This window comes from Brachycentrus maculatus, unplaced genomic scaffold (genome assembly GCF_059751285.1).
Source record: "Brachycentrus maculatus isolate JH-2025_06_01 unplaced genomic scaffold, ASM5975128v1 h1tg000216l, whole genome shotgun sequence".
Lineage (NCBI taxonomy): Eukaryota > Metazoa > Arthropoda > Insecta > Trichoptera > Brachycentridae > Brachycentrus > Brachycentrus maculatus.
Window position 1 is genome coordinate 2,041,496 of NW_028280967.1, and position 13,292 is coordinate 2,054,787.

The following is a 13,292-nucleotide window of genomic DNA, read 5'->3' on the forward strand; positions in this document are numbered from 1 at the left end:
GGCACTTAGCGTTCGGAACTAGCGCGCTCAAGCCTCCCGACGACGGCACTACCGCAGTTATTTCGTCGAGCCACGCTGCCAAATCCTAGATGTTGGCCCTCTTCGGGCCCCCGACGCGATACCCGAACCAGTCCCACTTCAAAAAGGGGGGCAGCTTTGCGACCATTTCGCTTAGAAGCTGGGGGTTGGCCAGGTGTAGGCATCCAGTCCTTCTACCGTGGTTATGGCATTCAGGATTGCCACCGCGAAGTCCATAACCGTTTATACCGACGCGTGTTCCGTAAGACGAGGCAGCTGGTTCGCTTCTTCAAATATTCCCGAAATAATCAACGACGGGCTGCCAAAGTTCTCCTCCAGTTTTCGTATTATTTCGGGAGCGTTGGGGGGTTTAGCAGAAGCCCCGCTACAATGCGGCCAGCGCGACCCTCCAGTCGCCCATTGTTATCTGCATCGCCGATGCCCCATCGCTCCATCGACTGGTCGTAGGATGCCTTAAATAATAATAATAATTTTTCTAGGACAATTAATAGCGGGCTCGCCAGCAGCCCGATGCGGGGTGCTGCACGTCGGCGACACCATCCTCGCCATCAACCACACGCCCATCCGTCACCTGTCGCACGGCGACATTGTCACGCTCATCAAGCACAGCGGCTACAGCGTGACGCTCACCATCCAGCCCTCCCCACACTGAGCTGCACAGCCTCGTCACGGTATTGTCTTCATTCCTACAGTGTGACACTCCAGCTCTCCCCACACTTCACACAGCAGCATCACCTCATCACACCAATTGTCATCATTCAGCAGCCACACCGCGTAAGGATAGTATGAATGTTACCATTTTGAAATTAAGTTTTACGAAGTAAATATCACTATTTCTTCAAATCTGTGACATGTGTTCAGAGACATCTTTAAAATATTTTTTTTATTAAAAGGAATAACCCACAAATCGTCTATTTTACATGCTTCTCTGCAGGTAGAGGATAGTAAGGATAGGATAGGTAAATGTGAAAAATACATCACAAACACCCAGACCAATTGAAATTAAATCTTTCTTGTATTCATTTTGTAATTGGCAGGAATCGAAACCCTCGACGCCGACCGTCGAGCATCTACCCAATTATGCCACGGCCCCTGGCATTCAACTAACTAACTAACCATCATGCCGCTTCCCCGCAAGGGTAGGCAGAGAGAATAGAACGCCACACCACTCTGTCCTTGCAAACATTCTTCGCCTCTTCCACGTTCATGCATCTCCTCATACATTCCCGCCGATTGTTTCGACTCCTAACCTGGCCACTTTCAAGTATTTGGCATACTTGATCCAAGTTTTTCTCGGTCTTCCTCTGCTCCTTTTTCCAATAACATTCGCCTCATGAATTTGTTTTACCGTTCTTTCCTCACTCGTTCGTTCTACATGTCCAAACCATCTCGACACACCTTTCTTAATTTTATCGATTATGCTTGTCTCAGCCTTGCATTCCTTCCTTATTTCACTATTCGAACATCTATCATACATCGTTTTGTCGCACATTCTGTCGCACGCCTGGCATTCAATAAAGGCAGAAAAGCAGTGCCTACCTTGGATTACTCGCTTCCATATAGAAACACGACCAGTGCCTACTATACCTTATCCTTTCCGAACCCTACTGCTTACCCTGATCAAAAACTCTGTGCAAGCCACTTCATGTAACAAAATGATGCAGAATGCATGGAAATAAGTGTCATAATAGATTTGAAAAAAATAGTGGCATTAAAAATAGTGGTATTAACCGTGTAAAATTTGATTTAAAAATGGATAGATATCATCACAAAGTGACTGCCGAATCAATTAATGAACGTTAACTAATTAACACACAAAAAACGCGCTTAGAGTGTCAGAAATGAAGACTCTGAGAAGCATAACAGGCAAGAGTCTTCGAGATAGATTGAGAAATGCCAAGATCAGGGAAATATGCGAGATCGAAGATGTCGTTAGGTGGGGAAGGCAACGAAGGAGACAATGGTATGCGCATGTGAGGAGAATGGAACCATCCAGACTCCCCCAAATCGCACTGTACGGCCAACCCCATGGTAGACGACTCCCGGGCAGACCACCAAAGAGATGGGCCGATAGCTGGGAATCAACGTCGCAAGAGGCTAATCCCTCTTAAAAACAGGCCGCAAGGCCTATAATAAGAAGAAGAAAAAGAAGAACTTATTAACACTTCCGTGCTTAAGTCAATACGGAAACTGCAGCCTTAATATTGCCTTACGATGAAAACCTATTCAATACACAACTTGCCTTACCTATATTAGTTAAAAAGATGCAATAATAATAATAGTTATGTAAAAAAAAAAATTTATTTGAATCTTTAATTTCAAATCTTAATTAATTTTTGCAAGAAGCAAAATTATATTTCGGGTTTTTCGACTGATTTCTTCGTACTTTTTTCTAATCAAAAGTATAAAGATGGTATTTATTTATTTAAAATCAGTTTAAAACAAAGATTTGAAATTAGACAATTCACTTAAAAATATAAAGGTGTCTCAAAACCTTCCTTAAAAAAATATGTATTTTAATATGTATTAAAGAAATAACCTGCAAAGCCTCTAATTTTAGAGGTTTGACTGCAGGCAGGATAGTACGGCTGTCCAAACTTAAAACACAGTAAGGGACATTTTTTTGTAGTAGGTTTTTTTTGCATTTTTGGACTAAGTAGAATCTACTTAGTCCAAAAATGCAAAAAAAATGTACTACAAAAAAAATGTCCCTTACTGTGTTTTGAATTTGGACAGCCGAGTACAGATAGGGAAGATAAACGTAAAAAATACATCACAAACACCCAGACCAATTCAAAATATATCTTTCTTGAATTTATCAATCATTTGTATTGAATCATAAGGTGATTTATACACTTAGCCTTTCCGGGAGTATGGACGTAATGTCGGTGTGAATTTTCCTTAAAGGAATATCGAAATTAATGAACGCCGAAGTCTGTCAGTTAGTATGATGTAACTTATATAGCAATGACATCTGTGGATACGTATTTGTGTCATAAGTGAAAAATATTTCAATGAGGTGTTTTTTTTTTAAAAAAAATTTGACATAATTTCTATCTCCATAGTACATCGATTTAATGAAAAATTTTATTTTTTTCATGTAAAAAGAACCCACTCCCCAGAGAAAGTCTGACATCAATTTTTGTACTCCCGGAAAGGTTAAACAATCAAAAAACCAGGTTTTAAGACCCTGGGATGTGTAGACTTTCATCTTCGTTCGTTTAAAAACGATAGATGCTTCATCTCATGTAGAGACGTCTACATACAACGAATGTGATTTGAAATTAAAAATGAAAGTCGGTTTTGGGACACCGTTATTGTGTAAGTATATACATACATATATGAAATTTTCTCAAATCCCATATGTAAATAGGTATAGGTGATACAAGACTTTTAAATAATGTAGATTTACTTAAATAACTATATTTAAATTTAATTATACTTATTATTTAAATAGGGAGCAAGTATAAATTAATTGCCATTTATATAAATATATTTATCTCTATCGAGATTATTTAAAAAATTAAACTTGGTACTTATTTTGAAATGCATGCAATATTTCGTTATGGCGACATTAAAACTGTTGCTATGAGAAATATCCTTGCATTTTTAATGTATGAACAGATATTTTTTGATATGGGGTAAACTAGGATACTGTTGGCACTCTGCCAGTCATTGGTACAAGTGAATTAGCAAATACAAATGGACGGCCATTCGATGAAATGATGTTACTGCGTAAATGCTGACAAAAATAATAACATCACTTCATGGACTTATGGATATAAGATTTGGTCGGCACTGGGAATTGTGGAAATCCGCCATTTTGACTCGCCAATTTATTCACCCGTGATAGCACCTATCATATCGACGTTCCCTACGTAAAGTGCTCTAACTACATTTTTGTCAATTTTGAGATATTTGATGTATGTTATCAATTGACCGTTATCTACAAATATAAACAAACAAAAAATATATATAAAATAAATAACGCCTAGTGTTCAGGCGTATAAGACACTATCTACATCGAATTTTCGAAATTAATTGAACTCCTAAAACGCTAACTACTTAATTTTGACAAAGCATAAAGATTTAAAACGATTCAATACATTATTTTATTGTGTTTTTGAAAACACAAAGGAGAGTGAATGCTGGGAACAGAGTGAATGGTGCACTAAAATCAGTTTTAGCAAATAAAAATCTGTCAGCGGAAGCTAAACTGGCAGTACACAATGGAGTTCTGGTTCCAACCCTTATGTATGGAAGCGAAGCATGGAGTTGGCAAAAGAAGGATGAAAACAGACTGAATGCAGTCGAAATGCGATCCCTCAGACGAATGTGTGGCAAAACGATGTTTGATAGATGTTCGAATGATGAAATAAGGAAAGAATATAAGGCTATCGATATAATCGAATAAGCATTATAAATATCGAATAAGCATTATCGATAAAATTAAGAAAGGTGTGTTGAGATGGTTTGGACATGTGGAGCGTATGAGTGAAGAAAGAACGGTTAAACAAATTTATGAGGCGAATGTAGTTGGAAAAAGAAGCAGAGGACGACCGAGGAAAACTTGGCACAATCAGGTATGTCAAATACTTGAAAGCGGCCGGGTCAGGAGTCGTAATAATCGTCGGGTATGTATGAGGAGATGCATGAATGTAGAAGAGGCAAAGAATGTTTGCAAGGACAGAGTGGTGTGGCGTTCGATTCTCTCTGCCTACCCCTGCGGGGAAGCGGCGTGATGGTTAGTTAGTTAGTTAGTTAGTTGAAAACATAATACTAGTTTAGAATTTCAGATAAAACCGTCAATTAATTTTTTTTTTTTTAAAGTTGAAAAAATCTTCTAAGCTCTCTCCTGCAAAGTAACAGATTTGCAGATAGAGTACTTTACGTAAGGGCCGTCGATTTCATTTGAATTTGGCAAAGTTTAAAAAAATTAGTTTCTATTTTGAAAATACAAAATAAATCATGCGTTGTATAATTTAAAGCTGATCAGAAGAGATACTGTAGCGTTACCATTGTTTTTATAATCAATTAAATATAAAGGAAATAATATTTTAAAACAAAATGAGATAATTATTTACGAAAAGGGGCACTATATAAATTGCCCATTATTGTATTAAATATTCACATGACCTTGTTATCATCGCCGTCTCTCAAAAAAATGAAGAAATAACCAAAAGTGCCAATAACTATCCTGGTTACTCTAAATATGTACATGTAAAAAGTATGTAGTTTGACTGACCATTAAGTATTTAAAAATAAAGAGAGCATATTTTTCTTCAATGTTAAAAATACCTCAAATGTGCTAAGTCGTAAGATGACTGTGTTTTTTCCCTCTACTGATAACAAAACCTGTATATTATAACTATAAAAATATAAAATCTACACTACGGAGGCGGATAAATATCACATGGCTTTTATTATTCCAACTAATTATTGAAATTCATTTGAAAGAAGAAAAAAATAACAAAAAAGATGAAAAGATATCCTATTATTTTTAACATCTCATTAAAGATGGAAGTCTGGGCATTTACGGGGCTGACGACCGTCATAGGCTGGTTTAAGTGATCACTTTACACACGTGTAACATTCACCAATTCTACCCATTATTTACAACCACAATACTCAAATTCTTGGAAGTTCTATATATATATGAACCAATTTAGAAACCTTGTTCTTAAATCACTAGAACTTCACATGCCCAGACTTCCATATTCTTCTTCATCTTTGATGAGATGTTAAAAATAATATGAAAATAACTCCTGTAATTGGAGATAATCCAGATTTTGTGAACAAGTATTTGGACACACTCAAAATGTTGTAAAAATATCCTTGTTTGCTAAGCGGTGATTGCATTAAATTCATATATATATATATAAACTAACAAAAAAATAGATTAGTAAAAAAAAAAATATATATATATAGCAGTCCGAAATTCGGCACATTAGAGGTATTTTTTTTAGAAATATTAATCAGTCTGTAAAAGTGTGTGCCTTGACTTTTGATTTTTGACCAATAAATTATGACTGTCATTCCGAACATTTGTTCACAAATGTATCCTGAATATTCCTAAGTGGACCTTTTGGTAGCTACGTATATATTTCTTATTTTGTAAGTCGAAGAAAATACAAATTGTTGAAATGTTAGTACGATAAATAATATTGCTCGGCAAATTTAAAACTGTTAATTGTTTAATATAGGAAAGAAGAAAAGTAGCTACAGATCATACTGGTTCAATGGGGCTAAATCATTTTGCTTTAAAAATCAATCATTAAATATTGTCCACCCTCATAGTCTAGTTGCCTTCCATAAGGGTTAAAAATAATAACATGCAATTTTGAATATTTATTCAACATCACCCTGAACTGGTACCTGAATAGAACCTTGCCTTTATGTAATTAACAATCAAGATATCACTGCTTTGATGTGATGCAGTGCCCTATGCATTATTGGGGGGGTAGACAAGAGTTCAGAAGAAATATTTCATATTTAATATATATTTTACTGTTCATCACTTAGTTTTTTAACACAAATTTTGATAGCTATTTTTTTTTACATATGGAAAAATAAAATCGTTTTTTTAAAGGACATCTTTTGTCAAACAAATATAGAATTTTAAAAAATATAAAATAGTATGTATGCTGAATCTAAAATTTTTTCCCAAATACGGGTGCAGTTTGAAATTTGCTATGCAATATATATATATTTATTACGTGTATTGAAAATATATGTATGTATATGTTATTAATTTTAAAGTCTCTCTTATATCAAATAATGAGCTACGCTTATGGAAATTTATGCAGCATATTGCACATTGTATCATTCAAATACAATGTGCACTAAGAGCTAATGAATTTGCACTATAATTCGAATTTTGACATAATTTACAAATATTTTATCATGTTTGTATAATTTTTAGTAAAAAAAATGTCAAAAAAAATAATTACGAGATAAAAGTACAAATATATGTAAAGCTTTTGATGTCAAATATGATATATATCAGGAGCGTGAAATGAATATATGATGATATAAGGAACGAATGCAAAGCTGAGATAAGCATTTTTGATAAAATTTAGAAGAGAGTGTTGAGATGCTTTGAGCATGTGAATCGAATGAGTGAAGAAAAAACAGTAAAACAAATTTATGATCAAGTAATTCAAATACCTGATCATGACAAATACCTGGTCAGCAACTGTGAAATTAAGTATTTTTTACAATACCACTTTCAAGTATTTCATTCAATCAAACGAAATACGAATGTATATGTATTTTGGATATATTTTTAGTAGCTTTTGCCGGAACATAATCTAAATAAAGCGACTTTTCGTTCGGCTCATTTGATATAAGAGACATTTAAAAATTTATATGTACCTACTGTAGACAGGGTAATAATGTATTTTACCTTAAATTTATTTGTAAATCAAAATGTTTTTGAGATTCTCAAATGATGTATAATTTTTCTACTAAGATGTTTTGTATATTTTGAGTTAAACCTTATGGAGAAAATATTATGAAATAGTATAAATATATTATTATAAACTTATATTTATTGTCTTACATTATTATCTTAAGGTATTTTTTGAACCAATGAAATGTTGTAATAAACAAGAATATTATTGATATAAATTAACTTGTGTTTTATTCTGACCTATTTTTGTTGGGTGGATGATCCTTGATGTCTGTAGCGGGATGTTTTTTTATTTTTTTTAAAAATAAAATTACAATTTTGTTTTTAAATTGTCAAAGTATTCAATATTTTGAGACATTTCCTATCTATATGTGTCGGGCTGTGGTCCCATGGTTAGTGCTGCGATCTCTTGAGTCAAAGATTCTCGGTTCGAACCCACTCTGCCATAATTTGATATCTATTTCTAATAATGAGCCGCTCAGGCTCACAGAAATAGTATGAAATTGAAGTATTTTTGTAAATAAAAAAAAACAAGTATTTTTCTTTTTTTTTTAAAACAAGAAATCTAGTATTCAACCATACTGGGTGGAGTGTGAGGGACGAGTCGTTAAATACATAAATGGTAAGTTTTAAAATAGATTACTTTGCAATTAAAATAGCAGAAAATAAGAATGCATTGGAGATAATTAACCATTAATATTGCCCTTTTTTTAAAACAAAAATAGAACTAAAAATATCAAGCTATTTTGTTTTTTATTTAAAGAGTTTATACAATTTAAAAGTTGTCCAGTGTAGAAAAAAAACAGAAGCATTAAAATATAAAAAAAACTAAGTAAGTCTTATTACATATAATAAAAGAAGATAAAATTTGGTAATTTACTACGGGAAAATAATTAATTACTTTCTATGAGAAAAGTAATTGGAAAAATATATTTTTAAATCTCTCCAGGGAGATAGAAGTGGATTATTTGTAAATGATCTGATTTTAATGATCTGTAATGAGCTGGATCTGCCTTCCTGACGAACCCTTAACCATCACTCCACCCTCGGACGCTAACTAGTCATAAGAACTCGGTTTAGTGATAGTTAAGTATATAAGTTTAAGGTAAGATAGTGTATACCTAAAGTGACCATACGTCCCGTTTTGAACGGGACCGTCCCGTTTTTAGATGGCCTGTCTCGTTGTCTCCAAGTAAAGTTTCGGGACGTCGAAATGTCCCGTTTTCAAAAAAGAGCAACACAACCTAAAACTTTTTTTTTAAGTGCAAAAATTGACGGTAGAAAGACGTAAGAGTATCGCCCGTAGAAAGGGTCTTTTCACATATCGCTCACTCCTTTCAAGAACGTCATAAGTCAAAAATCGTCAATTTTCAGTTGTGCGTGTTTTCGGAATGCCCAGAAAATGTACATATTTATATTTTTTAATGTATCCCAGCAAAAGCGGCATATTTTTAACTTAGTATTTACCCGCTACAGGGCAGAAAGTGTTGTTTTTGCATTTCGAAGAAAATGTATTGTTTAATAATTTTTTAAATATACTAAATATTTTTCAAATTGAGAAAAAACCTTCAGGTTTTACCTAAAAAAATCTAAGTTTAATAAGTGGTTTGATATTTATTTTTAATACATTGTATTATATTTTCCAAAGAATGTTTGCAAAGACAGAGTGGTGTGGCGTTCGATTCTCTCTGCCTACCCCTGCGGGGAAGCGGCGTGATGGTTAGTTAGTTAGTTAGTTAAAAACGTTCTCCAGAAAAATCAATTTTTTTTTTATTTATGACGTTCTTGAAAGGAGTGAGTGATATGAATAAGTTGTGTACGACAGAAAAAACACAATTACATCGGAGTACCTACTTGAAGCGATGTTGTTAGTTAAGATAAAAACTAACTAACTAACTAACCATCACGCCGCTTCCCCGCAGGGGTAGGCAGAGAGAATCCAACGCCACACCACTCTGTCTTTGCAAACATTCTTTGCCTCTTCTACATTCATGCATCTCCTCATACATACCCGACGATTATTACGACTCCTGACCCGGCCGCTTAATACGTGTTTTCTTGAATATACCTACGGTAGTACGGTAGTATTACGTAAAAAATGGTAGATGTCCCGTTTTGAAGACAAAAATAAATGGTCAGTTTATGTATACCTAGCACTAAGTATACTATAACACACTTTACTAGCAGTGTGTGCACGGAGAATTAATTAAATTAATTGGATATGGGAATCCTCCAGAATATAATAAGTGGACGTATCGATAGTCCGGTTTTGACTTCCGAAATAAAATATAATGTACCCGGTTACCGTACCCGTCACACGTCACAATATTTCAGAGTACCTGCCCTTGGAACTAATTATGCGCGGAGTTCACCTATGTTTCGAATGACTAGTGAGTACAACTCATGTTTTGGCCAAGTTGACATTTTCAATTGCGGAAAATCTGTGTTGAAAAGTCGAATGGTGAGCATATTGTCCTCTCAGGATCTTTAAAAACTATGCTTCTCAGCATTGTATGTATTTCCCTATTAGAATCAACATCACACACACATTCATTCATTTGCTAGATCTTCACTAAATATTTTATACTAATCCTTATGTTTCTGTGGTAAACTATAATTGGCTTGTTTAATGAATATCTTTCAATTGTTTTGTTTTACACATGTTGCTGTTGTTAACCCAAATAAAAAAAATTAAAAAGAGGGTAGTAAGGTAAGCTGGTACTTAGTATTGTAAAGTAGGTACTGGTTACGTTTTTATATGTCACGCGGGTAAGTTAGGATAGGCACTGCTTTTCTACCTTTATGGAATGCACGCCCCTGTATACTAGCACATAATTAAATTATATGTCAGCCGGGTAAGTTAGGATAGGCACTGCTTTTCTACCTTTATGGAATGCACGCCCCTGTATACTAGCACATAATTAAACTCAAAAGTAAAATTATAGAACTAAAATTATACGCTCTTTGTTGCTCACAAAAGATCATTGAATGTATAAATTCATGCCTTTATAGAGATGAGTGATTTTGTCTACAATTTTTCCTTATTAAGTTGGAGCCTAAGTAGGAACATGATAAGCGGAGTTGCATAAGACGTTGTAAATTTCATGGTTAGCGAGTGATTTTGCATAGAATTTTTCACTCAAGAATTACATGAAATTATTAAAGAAAAATTTAAACCCACTCGCAAGTAGAAATAGGCTGTAAAACTTATATGGCTTGAGACTAAGTAGGAGCTGTGTTAAGGTGGAGACTGACCGGAGCATTTTGTCGTAACGTAACACGTTACGATGCGAGCATTCGTATAGTCAGTACAGCGAGCCGAGCGCTCCATTCATAGTTTCGGATGCTCGCTGATGCTCGCCGCGAGCGATGTTACGACATTATGTTACAACGAAATGCTTCGGTCAGTCTCCACCTTTACACGAGCCGTAGCCAAATTTTAGAGCCACTTTGATGTTTTATTTTGAGAAATAAAAAGACTTTGTTTTATGATCCACTAACATTTTTATTAACAACCAAATAGTTTCGGCAACAACCTGTTGCCTTCTTCAGGGTTTAATTTATGACATAAATTGGTTGTTAGTAAAAATGTGAGTGTATCAAAAAACAAAATCTTTTTATTTCTCAAAATAATATATCAATGCTTTCAAAGTTAGTGCTTTTAATATTCAAAACACTTTGATGTTAGCTAATCCCAAAGATCTGTTCATATGCATTGGTTAAATGACCGGATTCCCATTTTGAGTGAATCTCGTTCACGAATCTTTTTCATTGACTCATTGATTTACTAATTGACTAATTCACAAATTCATTAATTCATATTTTAAAGTTTTCGTTAATGTGAAAATTTGTGAGTTGGGTGCTAAAAACAGGTTGCTGGGAATTTTTAGAGGATAAATAAGGTTAGATTTTTCTCTACTAGCGAATAAAATATATAATATTTTTTGACATCTCATCAAAGACGAAGAAGAATATGGTAGTATGGGTATTTATTTAGGGGCTGACGACCGTCATAGGCTGGTTTAAGTGATAACTTTACACGCGTGTAACATTCACCATTATTGTCAACCATTATTGGGTAGAATTGGTGAATGTTACATGTGTGAAAAGTGATCACTTAAACACCAGCCTTTGACGGTCGTCAGCCCTGTAAATGCCTAGACTTCCACATTTTTCTTCATCTTTGATGAGATGTCAAAAAATAATATGAAAAATACTCTTATAACTGGAGATAATCCAGATTTGTGAACAAGTATTTGGACACACTCAAAATGTTGTAAAATAAATAATAATAATAAAATAAAAATACTCTATAAAAACGACTTGACTTGTTTTTTTTAAACAAAAGGAAACAAATTTTTATTGCTATTTATAAAGGTGTGAAAAATATACAATAGTGACATCTAGTTCCCGTATTTTGACATTGAAAAACAATTTCTGTGCGTTTTAGATTCAAATTTTCAGGCTGTATCTTCATTCATTGGACAACAGATGGCAGTAACTGCTTTCCGTAGAGCAATTTAAAAAAAATGTAAGTAGATAATATGTCATCACTTGAAAAACCTTTGTGTGTGATAATCCCCTATACCTGTTGCAACAAAATTGTCACTGCGGGGAGGGGAGATATTTTAAGAAATACAATATAATTTTAAAATTGGGTTTATTTTGATTTGCTTCTGATTGTAACACTCTTTTTCGATTGCTTTTTAGTATATTAATATTAATGTTGCAATATTTCGAGAGTGCCTAATCCAGTATGGATAATGATGTGTATTATAATGAGAGTATGGAAGGCTGGGAATTTACAAGACTTATCTGTCATCGGCTGGTTTGAGCGATCACTTTAAACGCTGTGATATATACATATATATATATATATATATATATATATATATATATATATATATATATATATATATATATATATATATATATATATATACATATATATATATATATATATATATATATATATATATATGTATATATCACATATATATATATATATATATATATATATATATATATATATATAAATGATATATGAATAAATGTCAATTCAATCAATCATTCACAATTTACAAGAAGAAATCACAATTCATTCTAAAAACTAAATTAAGGGACAGGTATTATACTTTATAATACATTTCAGAAATATGTTTGACTTTCCCCGAAAATTATTAGAGCTTTGGTCATCGCTTTATCTCAGATGAATTCATAAAAGTGAAAATTGGAGACGATATTATTCGGACTTTACATGAATGAAAAGGGTCAGATACCCTTAGAGGTACTTGTGTGAAAGGGTCGCTTAATAATTTGAAAAGGGTGAAAAATATTCATATTCTTTTATTGTTTGTTATCTAAAAATTCACCCAAAGAAAATTTCTTAATTTTTTATATAATTTTTCACTAAGCCTTTTTTCGTTTACGAGTTATTTTGTAATCATATCTTATATCGTACACGGTGATACGGGGTTTGAAAATGCATCGAAACACGTGTCACAGTAGATTTGAAAAAATTTTTGATTCAAAATGGATTGGTTTTACCAAAAAATGACTACCGAATCAATTCATGAAATTATAATCTTATTCTAAGACTCTTCAATTACGGGTTTATTTACGTACGTCTATATACACATATTTACAAATATTTATATTTAAACATATATATATATATATATATATATATATATATATATATATATATATATATATATATATATATATATATATATATATATATATATATATATATATATATATATATACATATATAAATAGGAAAGACTATATATATTCGATGGCATCTTAATTTCGAGGCAGATTTATCGCCTTGGATTTT

At 33.2% G+C, this 13,292-nt stretch overlaps 1 protein-coding gene and 1 long non-coding RNA gene across 4 annotated transcripts in view; one reads left to right on the forward strand and one right to left on the reverse strand.

Annotated features, from left to right (window-relative positions):
- Positions 1-2,187, forward strand: part of Magi (membrane associated guanylate kinase, WW and PDZ domain containing protein magi) — a 42,892-nt gene extending 40,705 nt beyond the window's left edge. For all 3 annotated transcript variants that reach the window (XM_088264146.1, XM_088264144.1, XM_088264145.1), the window contains exon 24: positions 519-2,187. In XM_088264146.1, the coding sequence (XP_088120272.1) occupies positions 519-691 (173 nt within the window). In that variant the 3' untranslated portion in view covers positions 692-2,187. The remainder of the gene's footprint in view (positions 1-518) is intronic.
- The window catches only part of LOC148306978 (uncharacterized), a 166,553-nt gene that overhangs the window by 7,881 nt on the left and 145,380 nt on the right, over positions 1-13,292 (reverse strand). The window lies entirely within an intron of this gene.